At 62.1% G+C, this 21720-nt stretch overlaps 1 protein-coding gene across 4 annotated transcripts; it reads right to left on the bottom strand.

Moving 5' to 3' along the window:
- Positions 1-250: 250 nt before the first annotated feature.
- Positions 251-19165, bottom strand: ADAMTSL5 (ADAMTS like 5). Of its 4 annotated transcripts, XM_054013975.1 has the most exons (12): positions 18645-19165; positions 15099-15168; positions 10533-10687; positions 8130-8190; positions 7469-7577; positions 7026-7153; positions 6586-6709; positions 5518-5601; positions 4731-4894; positions 4127-4370; positions 3133-3204; positions 251-2326 (listed from the first exon to the last, which is right to left on the bottom strand). In XM_054013975.1, the coding sequence occupies exons 1-12, from the start codon at positions 18752-18754 to the stop codon at positions 2013-2015; spliced, it is 1635 nt and encodes a 544-aa protein (XP_053869950.1). In that variant the 5' UTR covers positions 18755-19165; the 3' UTR covers positions 251-2012. The 4 variants fall into 4 exon arrangements, with proteins under 4 accessions (XP_053869950.1, XP_053869952.1, XP_053869953.1 ...); XM_054013977.1 differs by lacking the exon at positions 8130-8190 and having other exon boundaries at positions 10533-10690; positions 18645-18652; XM_054013978.1 differs by lacking the exons at positions 8130-8190; positions 18645-19165 and having other exon boundaries at positions 15099-15161.
- Positions 19166-21720: the final 2555 nt, after the last annotated feature.

Below are 21720 nucleotides of genomic sequence, written 5' to 3' on the forward strand. Positions count from 1 at the left end.
CCCAGCAAGGTCCCTGCCCCTCTGGGATCATAGCAGATGCTAAGGCAGGAGCTGGTGCGTGCCCTGGCCGGATGCCGGCTCATTACTGACATTCTGGCGTCCAATGGATGCAGAATTCCTCCTTTCCCTGCGGAGGAGCAGTTAAACCAGCCGCCAGCTGGCGGAGAGCTGGGGGGATTCCTTGAAGGGGCCCTGGACCTGCCAGGCATGGTACTGGATCGGGCACTCGGCCAAACTGGGGGAGAAAAGGTTAAATTAAAAACACGGCGACATATTTTATTTGGCAAAAATAAATTACCCCAATAACACAACACAGAGAAGGGATGGGGGGGCCGCAGGGGAGCCCCACATTGGCTTGACTCTCCCTGGGCGAGAGGCCGGGCAGTGCCCCTAGTTGAAGCAGGCCGGGGGACTGCAGAAGGGTCTTGGAGGGAGCGCCACCGAGGGGCAAGTCTGGACTATGTGTTGGGTTAGCAGCGCATTCAGGTGGCATTAGGAAGGGCCCACCTCCCGCTGTGCCCATCTCCGACCCCTTCCCCTTCTGCCCCCAGTCCCAGGAGCCCCCACCCCTGAGAGGCCCATCTCAACACAGGCCCTGCCCAGTCCTGCACAGCCCATCCCCACTGCACCTGCTGGCATGTTTTGGTGTGTCTGCACCCTCCTCCGACTGCCCTGGTCCTAGGAGCACCCTCCCGGGGGGGGGACACCCCTCTCTAGCTGTCCCACCTGCCTTAGGTGCCCATCTCACAGTGTGCCCATCTCTGCCAGCTCTTGGGAGCCCACCCCTAGGCTGAAGGGAGCGTGCGGCTCCAAGCCGGCGCAGGGAATGGGGCAGGCAGGGTGGAGATGGAACAAGGACCAAGCCCAGCTGGGAATCCCGCCTGGCGTGGGCTGGTGGGCCCAGGCAAAGGGGCTGACTGGGCAGATGGAGTCCAGGGCGCCTCCCGTGGGCTTGAGGGTGGGATTCCGGGGACTCAAGTGTTATCACTGCTGGGCAGAGCTGGGGGAGGAACATGGCCGGCGTCAGTGCAAGGTGGGGGTGGGGAGGCGCAGCCCAGCAGTGTCTGATCCCAGAGCCTTGACTCAGAACAGCTCCCCAGGGAGAAAAGCAGCCCAGGGAGAGGGGGCGGGGAGTGGGGTTAATTACAGACAGACACAGACGCTTTGCCTCGGGCGCTCGGCGCTCCAGACGGGTTTGGGTGTGCGAGGGGTGGGACTTGGGTGGGTGCTGGCGTGCATGTGGGGGCTGAAGAGTGAGTTTGTGTGTGTGTGTGTGTTTGCATGTGTAGGTTTGCATGATGGGCTAGCGGGTGCCTGTGTTTGCACGGCGTGCTAGCGGAGGTGGATGGGATGTCTGGGTTCTCACGCCGTTTGCACCCTGCATCGCCTGGATTTCGCAGTGTCAGGGCTGCAGGGAGGTGGCCAAGCAGGGTGGCCCCCCTCTAGTAAAAGGGTTGCTGCAAGGCTCACGGCCTGGATTCGCACCTCTTGGGAGGCACCGTTTTAAAGCCCTGCATCCCCTCAACCACCAGGCGTGGACTTGAACATTGTGCCCTATTGGGAAGCCACAGTCCCATTTTACCCCTTAGGCAGCATGGCTGGGTCCCGCTCAATGGATTGGGAAGAGACTGGAGGCTGAAATCGCCCCGTTCCGATTACCCTCTGCCTTCCTCCGTCCCAGGCTGATCTCAGCAGCCGCTCTCGCCCCCATGGCTGGCACTCAAGGTAGGGGTGCGGCTGCACTCGGAGCAAGGAGGTGACTTTAGGCCAGGGGTACGTGACTGCATCAGGGCCCTGCCTTGGAGCCAGCCAGCCCAGGGCTGAGTGGCAGGTGAAGGCAGCATTGGTCAGACTGGCTGAGCTGAGGGGAACCCTGCATTTTGTGGCTTCACCCCAAGTATGTACGGGGGGGGCTGGGTGGAAACGGGTCAGGGTGCCCCCAAACCGCTCCCTGCCAGCCCTGTTCGTGGCTGGGCTCGCCCATGCTGCTGCGGGAGGGGGCTCCCATCCGGTCACGCCGGCCTGCCCCGGGCGCAGTGCCCAGCGATGTCCCGCAGCAGCTGGTCCTCGCGGGGCGACCAGGGCCGGGCGTAGCTGCCGCGCTGCAGCAGGATGCGGTTGAGCGTGTGCTCGTAGTTGACGTGCCGCCGGGCCATGAGCAGGTACTCGCGGCGCTCCAGCAGCTGGGGGCAGTTGCAGGCGTTGGAGACCCACACGTACTCCCGGTGCACCAGAGGGAAGCGGTTGCGGTAGGTGTGCTTCACCTGCACGTCGTAGCGCGTCTCCTGCCCGATCGGCCGCTTGGCCAGGATCCGGGCCCGGAACACTGGGGGGGCGAGAGCAGAGTCGGGGGTGGGGCGGGGAGAGAGGGCGGAATCGGAGCAACAGGCCAGGCGGAAAATCAGCTGCCCTGCGGGTGATGGGGAAAGGGACACGGGGCCCTTCCTCCTCTAGGGGGCGCCAGTTCCGAGCTGGCCCCAGAGTGGGGGGGGACTGGCTGGCTCAGGGGGTGGGGAATGGGACATGAGGCCTTTCCCCTATAGGGAGCGCCAGCTCCAATCTGCCCCAGCGCGGGCAACTGGCTGCCCTGGGGGTGTTGGGGAATGGGATACGGGGCCCTTCCTTCTCTAGGGGGCGCTAGCTCCAATCCACCCCACAGGGGGCGGGGGGGATCTGGCTGCCCTGGGGGTGTTGGGGAATGGGACACGGGGCCCTTCCTTCTCTAGGGGGCGCTAGCTCCAATCCACCCCACAGGGGGCGGGGGGGATCTGGCTGCCCTGGGGGTGTTGGGGAATGGGACACGGGGCCCTTCCTTCTCTAGGGGGCGCTAGCTCCAATCCACCCCACAGGGGGCGGGGGGATCTGGCTGCCCTGGGGGTGTTGGGGAATGGGACACGGGGTTCCCCTCTAGGGGGCACCGGCTCTGATCCAGCACAAGCAGGGAGCCAGGGTGGCCAAGTTAAAAAAAAGACGATGTGTAGCCAAGCTCAGTGCCCACCATGCCCCGGCAATCCCTTCCCACGGTCTCCTGGCCTGTTCCAGTCACGCATGGTCCCTGTGCCCCCCTGGCTCCCTCTTCCTGCCGTGTTCACACTCCGGCCCCCCCCACAGGGCCGGGCTGGGGGCTCTTACCAAAGTCGCTCTGGCAGTAGTGGCGGATGCGCTGGGACTTTCCCTTGGGCGTCTGGCACCTGCCGCAGCTTCCTACGGGGCACAAAGCCGGGGCAGTCAGTGGGGGGTGGAGGATCGTTGCGGGGGCGGGTGCAGACAACCCTGCTACCCTGCGGGACAGCTGCAAGCCCTGTCGGAAGCCCCCAGGGCCGAGAGATGCTATGTTGTGTCTAAGGGTTGGGCTGGGACGGAGGGGGATGTCGTGGAGCATTAGCAGCCCTGCTGGCGGGGGGGCGGGAGCGGGGGGTGGGGGGTCTGCTGTCCTGGGGACAGTGGGGCTGAAACCTCTTCCCAAAACGCGCACACACCACCCCTGACACCCTCTAGCTCCCAGTTGTGGGGCCGTTTGTAGCCGGGGGGCGCAGACGGGAACTGGGTGCCAGTGACTCCCCCATCTGCCCTCCCACGTGTTCGGGGTGTGGATGGTGGGAGAGGGTCTGGCTGTCCAGGCCGGGAGGGGTTTTGCAGCCGGGGAGCAGTGAGTGTCGAGAGCCCTCCCCGTCGCGGCTGGTCCCACATCCCAGCAGCCAAGGGAGCCCTATGGACAAACAGGCCTGGGGCAGGGGGATGATGTTTAGCTCCGGATCCAAACTTCCCCCAGGGCCCTAGGGGCTCAGATCTGGGGCTTTAGTTCTGCCCGTTGGAGCGCTAGGGGCCAGGGTAGAACTGCAGTTCGGATCCTGGTCTGGAGCCCCCCTGGGGTGGAGCGCTTTTCTAGCCCTGGCCTTCCCCCTGCCACCCTCATGGTGCTATATCTGCCCCCCACAGCAGAGCTCGGATCCTGCTGACAAGGTAGCTTTCCATGGGCTCTGCAATATGCTCCCATGGGGTAGCATCCTGCCCCTCTCCTGCCCCCGTCCCTCCAGCAGAGGCAATCAAGGTACTGTCTGTCTGTCCGTCCGGGCCAATGGCCCGAGCTCCAGAGGGAAGCCCCAGATGGGGACAGAGCAGGCACCTGTTTGAGCTGTGTCTGTGGGTCCACGCCGGGACCTCTCCGTGGTCGTGTCCTTGATGCTGAGGTGAGTGGGGGGCACCAGCGTGGTCCAGGGCCCAGGCTGGGGCACGGTGGGTGGGTTGAGGTCGAGGTCTCTAGGCTGAGGCTGTCGCAGGGGGCTGGAGTCGCCCTGGAGGTGCCCGTGCCGCTCCCTGGGGAGCCAGAACTCATACTCGATGCCCGGGTTCGGCTCCTGGACCAGGACCTGCTTGGCAGGCGGAAGACTGAGAGCTGCCTTTGAGCCCACCCGCCAGGCAGCATGAGCCCCCCGCGTCCCTGCTCCCACCTGTCGGGGGCATACAACAGTCACCCAGAGAGACCCTACAATAACTAACCACGGTGTGCTGCCCAGCTCTCGGGGGAGACCCTACAATAACAAACCGGTGTGCACACATGCTGGGGGAAGTGTGTGTGTGGGGGGCGGGGGGTGTTCTCCCATGCACCGGGGCCCCAGGGGTGTTATGCTGTGGGGGCACCAGGGAGATCAGCCTGTGAAGGGGAGAGAGAGATGGGGCAGCCCCTTAGTCTGTAAGCCCTGGTCGCTCTCTCCCCCAGCCCCCCTCACCATGATGTGCAGATCCTCCTCTGTCGGCCCGGCTGCCTCGAGGGTCTCGTGATTGTCCGGGTCCCGGGCATAGCGCACCGTGGTGCCTGCCACCTCGTACGCGCCCGGCCAGTCGATGGCCCAGTCCCCGTTGATCACGTACTGCTGCTCCCCGTTCATCAGTGCTGTGGAGAGACAGCGGAGCGGCCCGAGGGAGAGAGAGGGAGGGCTGGGGGGAGCAGGGGTCCTGGGGGGCACAGCGTGCGGGTCTGCTGGGCTCGGGGGGGGGGGAGAAACCATGGGGTGAAGCTGCAGATAGAGCAATGGCACATGGACTGTCGCTGTGCCATCTGGGGGGTGGGGGAGGATGCACAAAGGGCCCCAACCCAGCATAGCTGGGCTAGGCATTAAGATTAGAGCAGGGGGAGGGAAGTGGGGTCCAGTGGTTAGAGTGGGGGGTGCTGGGAGTCAGGACTCCTGGGTTCTTTTCCCAGCTTGGGGAGGGAAGTGGGGTCTAGTGGTTAGCGCGGGGGCGGGGTGGGAGTCAGGACTCCTGGGTTCCTTTCCCAGCTTGGGGAGGGAAGTGGGGTCCAGTGGTTAGAGTGGGATGGGTTCCAGCAGTCAAGACTCCTGGGTTCTGGCTTAAAGGCACCTTCCCCGCCCCAAACACAATCAGGGACAATCTCGCTCTCGCGGGCTGCTGGGACAGAGAATCACTCCAAGTGGAATCATCCTGCAGTGGGGGGCAGAGCCGTATGAGGCAGGGCGGGGCTACCAGGGGCCATGGGGTGGGGATGGCTCCTCCTACCTAGGTAGTTGCGGCTCCGGTCGGTGACCTTGATGTGCATTGCCCCTGCCGGGATCCTCGTCACGTTCTTGTACCCAAAGAAACCTATGGTGGCGGGGGGGGGAGACAGGAGTCAGGGCAGAGCCTGGGCATGTGGGAGGCTGGTTTCTCCCGGTGCTGCAGCGATGCTGGGGCTGAACCCAACGGCGCTGCCCCGGGGGCAGCGAGAGGCGAGCTCATCCTGCATGGCTCCCCCGACTCGTGTCCAGGGTGGGGAAGGAAGCGAAGGCTGCGGCATGGTTTGGAGCTGGCGGGATGTCGGTTTCACACGCACACGCAGGATGGGGGGGCACCGGATGGCTGGGGGGAGCTCAAGCGGGGCAATGGGCCTTGGGATCCCTTCTCCCAGGGGTCACCACGTCCAGTCCAGCTCCCAAGTCACCATCACGGCCACCCCGGGTGGAAGCCCTCGACAGCAGCCTCTGTAGAGGCCCAGGACTGAAAGGGGCTCGGACGGCCCGAAGCCCCCCTGGAGGGCAGGGCTCAGACACGCTTTGGGGGTGTAGAAGGAAGCTTGCCCTGGCACCGCCCTGTGGGCAAAGACTGGGGCCTTCGCACCGATGCTCAGCCCTTTTCCCCACAGCAGCCAGGCCTCTTCTCCTGGCGTCACTAGGGCGTGGCTGCCTGAGCTGTGCCAGCCTGTGCCTAGGCACCCTCCTCCCCTCCCCTGCATGGATTATTTGCTAAGCCACTAGCAAGGCTGTTACGGCGCAGGGAGGGGTGCGATGGGCACTGGAGCCTGGCACCACAGCAAACGGGGTTTAGCTGGTACCCCCTGCCCATGCCAGCTCATCCGCTCGGTCAACTGCAAGGCTTGTGAATTGCCGTCGAGCAATGGGGTCGCTCGGTTCCTCCCGCCCAGAGGGTTTGTCCCGCTTGGTGTCAGGAAGAGGATACGGTGCCTGGAGGGGGGAGGGGCTGGGCTGGCGCAGTGGGGGGGGGGGAGTGGGGAGGAGCATGCAGCGGAGGAGACAGAGAGAGCGCGTTGAAGCCAAGAGCCAAAGCATTCACCCCTGGAGAATCAATCACCGGAGGAGGGGAGCGCGGCCCGGAACACCCTCTTTACGAAGAGGCACGAGTCGTTCCTGCCGTCGCACCGGCCGCAGGCGTCACTCCGAGAGCCGGACCCCAGGAGCCCGTCGCAGCCCGCTGTCTGGGGGGAGGGGAAAACGGGCATCAAGGGGGGCGAGGCGGCTGCACCGAATATCCCTGCCCAGCACGGGACGACCCCCAGAACGAGCGGGGGCTGGGTCAGCCCTGAGTGCTGGCAGCTGCCCGCATTGCCAGGGCTGGAACTCACCCACCTACACCCCCTGCCTGAGCCGTATCCAGCATCCCTCGTTGCCATTGGGTACCAGGCACAGGGCGAACCCCCCCTCCGCCTGGGTACGCCAGGCACTGGCAGACAACGCCGGTCCCAGTCCGGGGTCTCCCACGAGCCCATGCCCTGCAGCAGCAGCGAGCCCTACCAAGCACTGCCCGCTGATGCAGAGATCCGGGGAGTCCGGGCTGCAGCGGGTCCCGTCCAGCACTCGGCCGAAGGTGTAGTAGAAATTGTGTCCCACAGCCAGGCAGTTCAGGTCACAGAGGTTGGGCGCTGGAGGAGCGGGAGGGAGGGGAGAGAGAGAGGGAAGGAGAAAGCGAGAGGAGGGATGGGGTGAGGATCGGCCCTGCTGTCGGGTTACATAGCGCAGCAGACTTTTGTCCCCCCCCCCCCGCCCCCGGCATGGAACAGCTGATCTCTGCAGCCCCAAGAGACACCCAGGGCATACACTGGGGCTGAGGGGAGCAGGAAACCTGCAGGCCCTGCCATTCAGCGAGGGGGGCTGGAGACGGGCCCCCAGGCTGAGAGCAGAGATGCAGCGGAATGGCTGTTCCACCGCAGGGGGGTGGATTCAAACCCAGGACTCACCTCCATGAAAAGGAACCCACTGGTACCTCGCCTGGCTCCCCGGGATGGGCTTGCCGTCATACAGAGAGCACTGCACGGCCCGGAAGGGCACCGAGCTGCCAGGACACTCCTACAAGGGAAGGGCACAGGGCTGCAGCCTCACAGGGCGACCTGCCGTTCCTTGGCCGCCGGGCATGCGAAGGAGTGGCAAAGCCCCGCCGAGTCCTCTCTGTACTGGCAGAGACCAGCGGGCAGGTTACACTGCACCCGGCAGGTGGGGGGACTGCAGGAGGCCAAGAATCGGGGAAAATGCCCATGCCCAGCGCTGGTCTGGGTGCCTGAGCTCTGTCTTGCCAGGGAGTCAGATGGGACGTGAGTCTCAAGATCAGAACAGCAGAGGGGCTGGGCTGGACGATGCGGGAAGGAACCACCCACCGTTGGGGGAGGGCGGGGGGCACAAAGGGTCTGCCACCGGATGGAGAAACTGAGGCACAGAGAGGCGGGACCCAGCCAGAGCCGGCGGCAGAAACAGAACCCAGGTGCCTGCTGTCCCGGTCTAGCACCCTGGTGCCTCGCTCTGAGCTGGCAGCTCCGTGTGGCTGTGGCATCACGGGGAGGATATCAAGTGAGTCACATGCACCCCTCCCCCACTCCAGCCGCAGTCGCTCCGGTGCACACTCACGTGTAGCTTGCACACTCGATACTGCCGGGGCTCCCCCGCACACAGCTTCTCTTCGGGGAACCTGCGGTAAAAGCCCCTTAGCGCAGCGGCTCCCAAGCTGCCAGGCCTTCCATCCGGCGGGGGTCCCATCCTAGGCCCTGTGCCCTAAGGGGGGAGCCGGGGCGGGGGGGCCAGGGCTGGCTCCGCCGCGCCCGTTCGGGGCAGGGACTCCGGGGTGGGGCGTGTGGGATGCAGGAGCTGTGACGACTTACTGGAAAAATGTACGGCAGCATCTGTGACGAAGTGGGGGATTTTCTTGTTTTTTCTTGTTTTCGGTGGGTTTCAATGGTTTGCATGCGGAGGGGGTGGGACTCAGTTTCCCTGGGTGTTACTGGTTTAACGAGGGGAGGGGAGGGGAGAGGGAGTTTGTTGTTACAGAGGACCGGAGAGGGAACGTGGGACCCCAGCCAATGGCCTGGAGGACGGATACCCCAGCGACCAGTGACCTGAGACCCAGCTGAGGAGACGCAGCCGGTTCTGGCTAGTGGGCGGACAATGGGCTGCAGAGCGAGGACCCAGTGACCTAACCAGCCGGTTCCAGCCAGAGGACAGAAGGAGGAGAGGAGGCCGCAGTTTACGACCCTGTTTCCCTGGAGAGAAGACAATGGACAGAGGCGGGCTTGGGGTCGGGGATCTCAGATGCCCAGCTGGGAGCAGGGGGGCTCTGGGCTGGAGAGGGGGAGCAGGCAGAGCCCACCTGGATGCAGAGAGACTGGGATGTGCTGGGCTGAGCGAGGCCAGGCCTGAGGCCCTGAGAGTTTCCTGTGCTGTGTTCAACTCTCAATAAATCCTCCTGTTTTATGTGGGCTGAGAGTCGCTCCGGTCTAGAGAACAGGGTGGCATCAACCCCTTCGGGGGTGGAGGCCCCGGGGGATCCAGAGCGAGGGGACTCCCTGAGGGGGCCCATGGCAGAGACAGACGTGCTAAGACTCAGAGAGGTGCGGCTCCAGGAGGTGGAGGGGCCTGACCCCGAGAGAGAGTGGACCCCCGAGAAGGGCTGTCGGACTGAAAGGGGCACCCTCCCCAGACCGCATGGGGCCAAGAGTGGGCACGATCTGTGAGTCCGTGACAGCATCACCGTGGCCCAAGGGGAAAACAAAGGGGAAGGAAAAGGTGCCCGAAATCCCAGGCATGGCGCAGAGCCAGATGCCCGCCGAGCCAGCGGTGCCTCCCGGGGCTAGCCAAGGGGAGCGCTGACATCGCCACCAAGGCTGGGGAGCTGGGGGAGCAGGGCAGAGCGTGCCCTGAATCGTGCCCTATCTCGCCAGGCGTCCCCTCCCCCCCGCCTAATCAGGGCAGAGATAAGGAACCCGCTTATCCCTGGACTCTGGCCAATGGGCACAGACAAATCCACAGGCTCCCACCCTGCCCATGTCTGCCTGGGATCCCAGCCACCGCTGAGGCTCCCCAAAAGGGGACTGGTACCACAATGTACCCCCCCCCAGCAGCTTTCCCTTGGGGGCGTGCGTCATGGATTTCAAGGGACCATTGGGATCAGCTAGTCTGATTCGCAGAGTCAGGTTGAGCCCAATCACTTGGAGGGAGGGGGTGGGGGTAGGAATAGTTGGGGGTTGGGGGGCGGCTTCTTCTGCCCAAGTTTAAGCTTTTTTATTTCTCCCCCCTCCTAGAAATCAGGCCAAGCCTATGTATTTTCCATGCAAGATGTCAAATGAGGCTTAAAACATTTCATCCACAATTTCTTGTGGTTAGGAATATACAGGTCATTCCCCCCAACCCCACCCCCAAAATGAGTTTCCTTCCAGATTTTTCTATGGACTTTTTCAGATTAACTAAAAATATTGTTTTTCTGCTTCCCCCGCCCTCCAGAAAAAGGGGAAAAAACCCCAAATCAAACATTTGTCATTAGAAACCTCCGGCAAAGTTTCAATCCAAATTAAAATGCGAAGTCGTCGGAAATGCCCCAGAGAAAAATATTTTCCCATGAGAACCTTTCAGGCCGCTCGAGAAATCAAACCTGTTCCTTGGATCCCTGCCGACTGGGCCCTGGAATCCAGGCCAGTGCTTGCCCAGGGCTGGCGCAGCTGGCCATGCTGGGCGCGGGGAGGGTTAGGCTGACGGGCTTTGGGCAGAACCGGAGGTGGATTCCTGGCCTGCCTGGAGTGGAGCCGGTGGTCTCCAGGTGTGCATGTCGCTTTATATCAGGGTGCACTGCATAGGGGTCATTCGCACCCGGGCAAAGACCTCCCCCACGCCCCACATCAGCACTGGCCCTGTAATAACCAGCCTGAGATGCCCTGTGTCTGGGCCCTGGGGAAGGACGCTGTCATGCCTGTTCCATGCTTGGTCACACGTGACATGGTGAGCGGTTCTCATGGACCCCCTCCCCCCGGATCCCCCACTCACCGGATGCATTTCCTGGTGCGAAAGGAGGCGCCGTCCCCACACGTACTGGAGCAGGCGCTCCAGCCTCCCCATGGCCCCCATTCCCCACGGCCCGGCTGGCGCCGATGACGGGGCTGAGGCTCCAGGCCGAACGCCAGGGTCCTGCTGGCTGTCCCCTACTTAAAGGAAGATGACAAAGTCACCCCTCCCGGATGGGCCAGCCCCTCCCAGCTCTGGGCCCCTCCGGTTATATAAGCGACAGTTCCCATAGGGGCCCCCCAACCCACACCGGGAGGGGTGTCTCAGTCCCTCTCCCCCTAGATCCTCCCCTGCCCCACACCGGGAGGGTGACACCAGAGTGTCACCCACGTCCATCCACTCCCTTTGCCCTGTCGCCCACACGTCCAGCCCAGTGCAGAGCTGGCCGATCCCCAAGAACCTTCCCCTGTTATTTTGTTACACGGCTCCTGGAAAACTGCCGCGCAGCTGGCACCGGCCCCCCGGGCTCCCTGCCAGCGGGGCATCCTGGGACACTCGCCATGGAGGGAGCGCAGCTGCAGCGCGCTGGAGAGAGCTGCTTCCAATTGAACAACGGGGGGGGGGGGGAGAGGGGGAGCGGGCTGGGAGTCAGGCGTGTGGTTTCCATTCACGGTTTGGATGGAGGCCACGGGCGGCTTGTAGCTCTAACAATAAGGTCTGAGATCTGCCCAGTTTGGGCCACTCGAGAAGGCTTGGGGGGGGGATGAGTGAGTCCGGGCCACATGGCTTCTCTGGTGGAGTCAGCATCCTAGATCCCCCCCCCCCCTTTATTTTTGCAGGGCAGTTATCACCCAATGAAATCAACCCCCCCCCCCCCCCCCAGGCCGCCGCCACCTTCCCCAGCTCTGTAATTGTCTCCTTCTCTGGTTTCCGTCCTTTCCACTCCTTTCCCTGAATCCTGCAGGATCCCTCCAACGCCTGCTTTATCTCTGCTCCGACTTTGGAATGAAGATTCCTTCCTGGCTTCCCATCCCCTGGCTCCCCCCCAGCCAGGCCTGGCTCCCCCTCCAGTCCCCTTCCCTGCTATCCAGTGGCCTTCTCAGACAGTGCTCGGGAGGGGGTAGAGGGACCGGCCTGGCGAGAAGAGAGACGAGACGAGCCCCAGGCTGGAAAGTCCAGAGCCAGATCTGGATGGGAACTTCCCCAAAGGGGGGTGGGGGAGGTTGGATACACCTTTACTTGTACTGCCCCTGGCTATGCAGCTCCAGGGGGAGTGGGAGGACATGCTAGCAGCCTGCAGGAGTGTGAATCACGAGAGCTCAGCCACCACCATGAGAGTGAGATAGATAGATAGATAGATAGATAGATAGATAGATAGATAGATAGGGGGGTGTATGGGGACAGATAGACAGATAGATAGGAATCTGTCTATTACACTGGTGCTCCCTTTGCCCAGAGCTGGGGGCAAGAGCATAAGAACGGGCCTACTGGGTCAGACCAAGGGTCCATCTAGCCCCGTATCCTGTCTTCCGACAGTGGCCAGTGCCAGGTGCCCCAGATGGAATGAACAGAACAGGGAATCATCCAGTGATCCATCCCCTGTCACCCATTCCCAGCTCCTGGCAAACAGAGGCTAGGGACACCTTCCCTGCCCATCCTGGCTAATCACCACTGATGGACCTATCCTCCATGAATTTATCTAGTTCTTTTTTGAACCCTGTTAGTGTCTTGGCCTTCACAACATCCTCTGGCAAGGAGTTCCACAGGTTGACTGTGTGTGAAGAAATACTTCCTTTTGTTTGTTTTAAACCTGCTGCCTATTAATAAACCTGCTGCCTATTAAAAGCTGGAAGCTGGAAGGAACCTCCAGGCCCAAATCAGTTCCTGCATCTCTGGGACTCCCAGCTGCTGCATTCCTGGGGCCAGATGATGGAAAAAGCAGAGATGCAAATGCCCCCCCCCCGCACTCAGATTCACACACACGGGCACACACATGTGTGTGCAGGCACACACACAACGCCACACACATATTGTACACACACATGCGTACATGGGGTTTTGCAGGCCTTGTACTACACACATGCCCGCCCGCCCTCACACACACATGCACACGGCTGCACGGGGGCCTGACCACCAGGAAAGCCGAGTGCCAGAAGCCGCTGAGAGACAATGGGCTGGGCTGCGAGTGCAGAGCATCCCCCCCCGCGCCCCCCCGTGGAAGCTGACCCACAGATGAGCTGTGCCAGGGTCCAGCGGACGCCCGCTCTGGTGGCAAACTACAGCTTCCCACCCCAGGCCTCTTTGATGCTCCCTGGGACAGCCAGCACCCCTGGCATTCAGCCAGACCCTGGGGGCTCAGCCCCCCTCTCACTCCAACACCCTCTGGAGCTGTCGGCAGAATGACCCGTGCAGGGGACCTGGGGGCAGATGCACCCAGGGCCCCATTCGCGGTTGCCCTGCAACCTTGTGCCAAGTGGGCACAGTGCACAACTGTTGTGAGCGTGATCGTTTGCATGGGGGTGCAGAGCTCTGCCGTGCCTGCCTAGAAGAGCACCTGCCTGTGTCCTTAACCCAGCCCCCAGCCCTAGGACAGGAGGGATGAGCTCAGTGCCGTGGGTGGATCCCCGCCTCGGTGGTTAGGGCGGGGGGAGGATACAGGCCTATTTGGTAATTCGCACACCAGTGACTTCTTGTCTGCAGCGTGTTTCCTGGGGCCTGCGCAAGCCTCCTCCACGCCCAGGGCTGGGATTCCCAGCCCCCCCCTCCACCGCTGTGCTGGGTTAGATTCTTCCTCTGCAGACGGGCTCCCCTTGTGACACCCTCCCTCTAGCAGTGCAAATGCTGCTCAGAACACAGGCACCAGCCCAGGTGGCGCTTACAGCCGAGCTGGCCTTTGGGAAGAGTGATCCACGGAGCCAGGTTCTCACCCCAGCTCTGGGAAGGGGAGTGAGGGGGTCTAGTGGGTTAGAGCGGAATGGGGCTGGGAGCCAGGACGCCTGGGTTCATCTCTTGCTGTGTGGCTCTGGGCAAGTCCCTTCTGGGACACAACTATGCCCTGGCAAGGAATATTACAGCAGTGTCCAGCCACCTCGCTACTTCACTGACGGGCTCTCCCAACAGCTAAAGCCCAGCGTGTTCTCTTGGGGAGTGTGAGACGTTTGTACAGATACGTCACACGCAGAATATTGGGTTCCAAACCAGGGAGGAGAAACTTGTCACCTGCAGCAGGGCGGGTCTCCGAGCTGACTCAATGCACACTGAGAACAAGTCACATCTGTCAGCTTGGCCCCGCCCTGTGGTCGTGAGTCCTCCTGGCCACCTTGGGTAACCCCCAAACAGCGTCACACCTGCCCTGCGCTGCGGCTCACTTGACACCCCCACGCAACCGGGCCGATCAGGATCAGCTCCGTGGGCATCCGGGTCCCAGAATGCACTGGGCCCTCTGGGTGCCGGCCGGAGAATCCCAAGGCCTGGCCTGTTAACTCCGCAGCAGATGCCGGGATTAATGAGCTAAGGGCAGAGCTGGAAATAAACAGGGAGATAAAGGGGGGTCATCTGGCAACTGGGAGAGAAGCAAACGGCCAAGCCTGGCTGGATCAATTCACTTGCTCCTGGACAAGATCTCCCCAGGGTCTCCTATGGATCCCAGGATCTCCCAAGCCACCCCACCCCACCCCAAAGGGGGGGACCTGACCCTCACAAGCTGCGACCCTGCCTCCCTAGGAGCAGACAACAGGGGAGGGCTGGGTCATCCCGTTAAAGAGACACAGAGCAGCTCTGGCTGCAGAGGAATAAAGCACTGAGAAGAGAAGAGACTATTTCCTGTATGACGAATGGAACATGCCTCCCGCAACGGAGGCCCAATGCTGCTGGAGATGGGGCCCTGACCCCTTGTGGCTGCTACCGATCTCCCCCACACACACCCTGGGGGGGGGCCTGTTACTCCCAGAATCCTGGCCAGGTTCCAGCTGGAGACACTTACATCCCATCTCCCCCAAAATCCCCTCTATAGCTGTTGTTGCTTTGTGTTGTCAAACAGCTGCCAGCTCTCACTCCAGGGGGGGCTGCACTGCAGTGGTGGATGGGAATGCTTAGATAAGGACGGATGAATTGCTATCTGTCAGTTAGCCAGATACAGTTGCATTGGGACCCTTGGCAAGTGCTTAGAGTTATTTTTATTTCCAGAGCTCTGGGAGGGCCAGAGACTCCCATGCTTCCAGGCATGAGCCAACCCGTAAATCACAGGGGTCAGAAAGTAAATTTCTAAGGGGGAAGGTTGTTCCTTTATTGTCACTGCAGGGTTTCGCACACCTGCCTCTGTCGCAGCTGGTGCCAGCCCACATCAGAGAAGGAACGCTGGGCTAGACGGGCCGTGGGTCTCATCCTGCTTGGTAGTTCCTATGTTCCTCGCTTGGTGTTTATCTAGGCCTATTGTCTGTTAGGGGTTGGCAGGATCCTGCAGTTACAGGTGGTGATACCACGACGTGCATCGACGGGGACAGATATCTGGGGAGATGACCCCCACATTGCTGCAGGCTTGGGCCAGGCCTCAGTGAAGGTCTGTCCTCCAATCTGGCCTGTCCACATGGTCTCTTCTCCTCCACTTACCTGAGTGCTGCCGATGCCCCAGCCAACACTCAGCCAGGCCAAGAGCAGGACGGTCCCCAGGGAACTGTGCCTGCAAAAAGCCAGAGAGAAAACTCAACGGGGATTCCAGCGTTTGCCCTGCCCGGCACGTCAGCCCCCCAACTCCCTGCTAGGTGGCAAAATCTCCCACACTCCCTGCCCCATGGAACTTATACAGACCAGGCAAAGGAAGCATTTTGAACCCCCATTTCATGGGTGGGTGGGGAGAGTTGTGGCCCAGGGAGGCGAGTGACTCACCCAGTGTTGCACAGAGAGGCTGTGAGGGAACTGGGAACTGAACCCAGGTCGTCTGGGTCCCAATCCAGTACCTGGCCCACAGTCAGTCACAATGCTGGCCCTGGCACACCTGAGATGCCATGGGCCGAGGCTGCTGTTCCAGCCCAGACAGGCATGGGGGAGCCAGCGAGAAAGGCCAGGCTGGCGTAATTCTGCAGATTCAAGGAGGCTGGAGAAGCAGCCAAAGCTACTGAGGTTGGCCGGTTCTTAGAGGCACCTGGGGGAACAGGGATGGGGGGGGATCTCTGGAGTGTGTATCCCTCCCTTAGTTACCCACATTCATATCTATAGGTGCATGAGAGACAGGATCCCTGCAAAGCACGCCTGGCTTGGCCCCGGCCCTTCCCCCACTCCCCTGAGATTTCGGCCTGAGCCAGACAAGACACACAGAGATAAGACAAGACACGACAGCTCAGGTGTGAGATCATCGGGGAGGGGAACAAGGTGGGGTGGATTCCTGCCAGCCATGGGGGTGGCGGTCTGACTGGAGATGTGGGGGAGGAGGGTCTGGGATGAAAAATGTGGGGCCAGATTTTGACCCTCTCCCCTGTCCCTCCAAAACAAATGTATTTGTGTTTTTTTTGAGGGGGGGAGTCAGTTCAGACCATTGTGGGGGGGGGGGTCAAGCTATGAAAGCTGCATCCACATCTGGGCTCCAGGCCCAGACCCCACAAATCTGGGGGTGTTTGACGGTGGGGTGAGGGTAGGCCCACCCTAAACTTGGGTGAGAGAGCAGAGAGACAGGGCAGAGAGGAGGCTAGTCCAACCTTGGAGGAGGTGTGGTGGTGTGTGAAGTGTGTGTGTGGGGGGAAATGGGGTGGGGGCTGGGAGGGGCGGAGGAGACAAGAGCGGAGAGGCCAGGCGCCTCGGACGCGGGCCGGCCTCATGGGTCGGGCACTGGCCTGAGACTGGGATCTAGATTCAATCGGAGTCTGTGCCACTTCCCGGGGGAGCTTGGCGGGTCACTTCTCATTCCCCATGGGCCATTCAGCTCCTGGTCGCTCTGCCTGCCTGGAGAACAGCCCGACGGGGAGGAATTGCTCCGCTGGCTGCTCCGTCCCTTCCCCCCCCAGCCCCGTGCAGCACTGGCAGGACAGGGCAGCGGTGGGATCCCGCGGCCCCCGCTGGGAACCGAGCCGAAAGCGAGAGGTGAAACCCTGAGCCGCTGATAGAAGAGTCAAGGCTTCGAGATGAGTCATGCAGCCAGCCTGGGCTGTGCAAAGCGGGAGGCACCCGAGGAACGCCACATCCACTCAGCCCCCAGCCCTGCACAAAGGCTGCCAGGGGCTGGGATCGGTCCCTAGAATTTCGAGACCAGAATGCTTCTAGAATGTGCCGGCTGCTTCTAGAGTGTAGAACCTACATAGTGGCTAGGAGGCTCATGCCCACCAACTCATCTTGGGTTCTAGAGCATTTCAGAACTCAGGGCAGGGCTAGGGCGCCTGGTGCTGCACCCCAGACAGACACACACAGATACACAGCGTCCCTGCCCCAAAGGGCTTGTGATCTAAGGGAGCGCTAGCCTGCAAACCCCCCCACCCCCGGCCAGACTATCCTGCGTGTTCTAGAATTTAGAACCCATTAGAACCGAGCCGGGTTCTAGAATGTAGCTGCCACGGGCTCACGTGGGGTGCGAGAAGGCTGGGTCCCCTAGGCCTGCACATGGATCTGGGATGAAGCGACATGCTCACGGGGTGGGGTTCGAACTCGGCGGGTTCTAGACTGCACCCCACTTAGAATTCCTGGAGCTCTGAAACATAGAACCCTCCTCCGAACAGTGTCCGGTTTGAGGGATTCCATTGCTATGCAGGGGAGAACAAGCAATGCGTTTGCCTTGAAAAATTCTACATTAACCACCCCTCCTCCCACCCCCGGCTGCCCTGGGTTTTCCCGCAGAAGTTCAGGCCGGGAAAGTCCTGCGGGGGCGTTGTCTCCATCCGTCCCTGCTCCCTCCGCCTGGCTGACGCAGGGAGCTTTCACAGATGAGTCCTGCCGTTGTTCAAAAGAGGAGTCCGACGTGGAACAAGCGGAGGTGCGACTGGGGGTATAGTTTTGTGTCTGGTCCCTTTGCAGGCCCCAGAACAGAACACGCTGACCAGAGCCCTGCCAGGATGGTAGCCTGGGCTGGTGATGGTTTCACTCGCTGGGCCACACCCTACCCTGCTCTCTAGTGATACACAGGGAAGGAAGGTAGAATCCAGACCACGGGACAGAAACAGGGCCCCAGTCCTGCACCCGGACACACATTCGGCCTGATTCTTCTCGCACTCACCCAAGAGGAAGACGGCTTGGGTGAGGGAAGGTGGCAGGATCAGACCCGTTCACCCCCCGTGAGATGCCCTCTGGACGTACCAGTGCTGGCGAGTTAATGCCATGCCTGTGTGTGAGGGTGCTGGAGGGGCAAGGATCCCCAGCTCCTGGAGGTGCCCTTGTTAACCTATCCTCACTGCACGGGAGGTGATCAGAGACTGCAGCCAGCAGATCACCAACCCCTCCGTGTGCCAGGGCACTGATCGTCATTGCACCAGCACCAGGCACACTGGCGGCCCGTGCCAGGCCGGATGGGGCGCCGTCTGCGTGCAGAGCTCACCCACGGAGTCCATCTGAAGCTCTGGGGTACGGTGGGGGGAATTCTCCTTTGATCTCACAGGCTCCGGTCGAGCGGGTTTTAGCGGAGCCTGAAGTGTTCCTGGTTCAGTATCTCAGCAAGCTGCATCAGCTGCGGATGCTCCAACTGGGACACGACAAGTTTTCTCATGTGGCCGGGGGCGGGGGGGACATACACACGTAAGAACTCTCCCCACTTCCAAATCACAGTGAAACCCACACATCACCCCTGCCCCCCCCCCCAGCCTTAAGCAAGCACCTTACGCTGCCCCAGCCCAGGTCAGTTGGAGCTCACAGACCATCTCAGTGACCTGCCTCACGTGTGCTGGCAGGCGTTTCCCTGTGCTGCTCCTCTCTCTAAGCTGAGGGCGGGGAAGGATCAAGGAGTTAGAGACGGGCGAGGGCTGGGAGTCAGGACTCCTGGGTTCTGTTTGCTGACCATGAGCAAATCACTTCCCGGCTCAGTGCCTCGGTTTCCCCATCTGTACATTTGGGGCTAATAACATTTGTGGATGTGGTGGGGCTCCCGTGGCTAGTGCTCGTCACACATCTGAAGAACCTTCAGAGGAGAGGGGCTAGAGAAGGGCAGATTGCAAAGGGGTAATAAGAAAGAAATACTCTTACCAGATGCTCTGGGAGCCCATGGTCAGCTGGCTGGATGTCAGGCCCTCCTGGCTTTCTGTGCCCGCTCCTCTCCTTCCGCTAATCCTGACATCAGGTGGGCGCTTTGCCATCCCAGCTCCCACCTGTATCTCCTGGATGCTGGTGGCTTGGGCTCACTGCCCAGAGGGGAGCTGGGAACTAACTGTCCCAGGTGCCTGACCTTCTCCCGAAGATTTCAGCCTCCGATCAGACCTGAGCACCCGTACGGGGACTTGCGCACGGGTGAGAGTCCAGCCCAGCTCCCCTCTCCAGAAACTCCTGCGCTCTCATTCCCAAGCAGCCCGTAGCCTTGGAGTTCGGCCCGCGTCGGCTTGGACGGCGTCCCATGTGCTGATCCTCCCGGGGGCTGGTGTGTGTGGGGGAGGTGGGGGCCGTGCTGGGGTAACTGGTTCCTGGGTTTAGCTGTCCCAAAACGCTGGGGGAAGGCGTGTTCTCTCTCCCAGCCGCGCAGCGTCCCGTGCGGTTCCTCGGGGAGAGAGTCCTTCTCCTTTCTCCTCCCCTTACGTCGTTTCACTTTTTAATGCTCTGATCCTGCCTACAACAACTGGCGTTATTAATATTCATACCGAAAGGTGCACATGGCCATCCCGGTTTCCCACTTAACCCTTGAGGGCCCGTGCTGCTGTGACAGGGAACGCGCCGCGGCCGGGCCCTTCCCTACAGGGAGCAGGGCGAACTGGCTGGGTGAGTCCGAAGTGTTTTCCCCTTTCGGAGGAAAATGCTGAAAAAAACCTGCTGATTTGTTTCTATCCTGCCGGGTTTGGAGCCAGGGCAGAAAGGGTAAGTTAACCCTTTGATCCATGGCATTTTCCAGGCTGCCGGCCAAACCTGCCGTTGGGAGGGGTTGGGCCGTATCAGCTATAAATAAATACACGGGGCCAAATTCAGAGCTGGTGGAGGAGGGTGCCAAGCAGGCCAAAGCCAAGGGTGACGTAAATGACTTGTGGAAGCTCCTCAGCTGGGGTCACACAGGCCTGCTCCTGATCGTGCTTCGGCCCCGGTGTAAATCAGGATGGAGCCGCGCCGGGGTTAGGGAGCAGGGTCCCCCGGTCTGCCAGCCAGCGGGGGTGCAAGGGCTGTGCAACTCTCAGCGGTGAGGAGGGGAAGAGGACAGGGTAGGGGGAGAAACTACCCCAGACGCCCTCCTGTCCTGCCTGCTGCTCCCCCGTCCTGGCCCGTGACACTCACAGGTGGGCCAATCAGTGCAAGTTACACTGACGGCCACTAGGCCTCGTTCTGTTCACACTGTTGCCAGTGGCTCCTGGCACCCCGGCACTTGCTCTTGATTCACACTGGTGCCAATGACGAGGGGGGGGTCAGGCCAGTGGGCAACCCGCTGCACAGTCCCCCTCCCCCCCCCCCCCGAGTTTGGCCCCCGCCCCGTGTGTCCTCTGCCAGTGCTAGCGGCTTTGTTGTTTCAATCCCAACTTGTTTCCCGCAGAGCGGAGATCCTGCCCCTTCCTGCGGGCCGGGGTTACAGCAACTCCTGAGCTTCCCAGCAAACGCCGGGGCTGAGCTGTGCGTGCGGCAGGGGACCCAAACCCAGCCACGGGGACACCTGGCTTCCATGTCGTTCTTCAACCCAAAGTTCCCCTCCTGGCTAGGCCCGTCGGAGGGGGCCCAGCGGCTGACCGGCTCAGGGAGGGCTGCACGGAGGGGCCAGCTCCGCTTTCCCTCCCGCCTGGGGCTCCCCACGTCGCGTGCTCGGCCAGCGTCAATGGGACTATTTCACGGAGAAGAAGGAGCGTGCCCACGCTCATGGGCAGAAGCAGCTCTCAGGAGGCCCGACTCTGGCCCCGTTCTAGCCCCTGGACCCTACTCCTCTCCCAGAGCTGGGAGCGGAACCCAGGAGTCCTGCCTCCCGGTCCCCAGGCCCCTAGACAGCATCCCTGTCCCTTCTCTGAAAGCCCCAGATTGCAAGGTAAAGCAAGGGCCCGTCACCCTCCCGCGGCCTCACCCCAGAGACTCAGCGCCTTCCCGCTGCAGCCTAGCACGTCTCGACTTCCATCCCCTAGATCTTCCGGCCCCACGTACTCCCAGGGGCTCCACCCCACAGTCCCAGCAAGCCCCTGGCAGGCGCAGAACCATGGACCCACCCCCCAGCACTACCCTGCTCTGCTGGGGGCGCTTGCTGCCCTAGCCACCTGGGAAGGTAGGGCAGATCTCCACCCCCTCCCCTCCCAGGGCTGGGATCAAGCAGTGACAGGAGGCTGGGGGGCATTTCTATTTCCCCCATCCCTGCTGGAGCACCCCCCGCTATGTAGGGCTCGAAGCAACCAGGGCATGGGGGCTGGAGCTCAGCTCCCATCAGCCCGCAGGTGCTGAGTGCCGGGGCTGGGCTCAGAGCCCGTCCCAGACAGGTTGGTTTTGGCGCCGTTCCCCGCCCCACTGCCGTGCAAAGCCAGCGGGTGAACCCTGGGAGGTGACAGAGGTACGGGCTCCAGCCTCGTCCCCTGCCAGGGCCAGCACCGCAAGGGAGATCCTAGTCCAGGGGGATGCCAGGCAGGGCCTGCTGCCCGCCCCGGACCTTCCTGGCAGGGAGGGCAGAGATGGGGACCAGAGCATCAGGGGCTTGTCCCCTTGCCCGTTGCGAGGCACCAGCTCCCGGAGTCACTAGGGAGAGGGAAGGTCTTGGCTGAGGCTGTGGCACACGTAGGAGGGGGCAGGCAGTGCTGCGCTGTGCCAGTGATGTGGGGGTAGGTGCCCTGGCCACACGGGTGATATGCCAAGTCCTGGCCGTATGCCCAGATCTCATTGTACTGGTACCAACAGCCCGTGGGCACTCTCTGCAGCTGCTGGCGAGCTGGCCTGGCCTGGCCCTACGTGGGAAGGGGGGCAGCCGGGGTGGGGTTGGGAGGAATCCAGGCTTTGGCGCCGACGTCCCCAGCCCACCAGCGGTGCCAGCCCCAGGGAGCTGGGCTTGCCTAGCCCAGCCTGGCCCACGATCACGGCCCGGCTGGGGGTAAGACCCCCCTGGTTTGAGACTGAGAGCTCGGAGGGCTTGCGGCTGGCATGGGCAGGTTACGGGGGCGGCGGG

The sequence above is a fragment of the Malaclemys terrapin genome, chromosome 24 (assembly GCF_027887155.1).
Source record: "Malaclemys terrapin pileata isolate rMalTer1 chromosome 24, rMalTer1.hap1, whole genome shotgun sequence".
NCBI classification, from domain to species: domain Eukaryota; kingdom Metazoa; phylum Chordata; order Testudines; family Emydidae; genus Malaclemys; species Malaclemys terrapin.

What these genes read in the sequence shown, in the direction of transcription:
- ADAMTSL5 (XM_054013975.1), bottom strand. Translation starts at nt 18,754, where the DNA reads ATGGCAAAGCGCCCACCTGATGTCAGGATTAGCGGAAGGAGAGGAGCG. An exon ending in ATGGGCTCCCAGAGCATCTG is followed by an intron (nt 15,169 to 18,644) that starts GTAAGAGTATTT and finishes GGCTTTTTGCAG; the next exon opens with GCACAGTTCCCTGGGGACCG. An exon ending in CTACTGCCAGAGCGACTTTG is followed by an intron (nt 2,327 to 3,132) that starts GTAAGAGCCCCC and finishes TCGCCCCCCCAG; the next exon opens with TGTTCCGGGCCCGGATCCTG.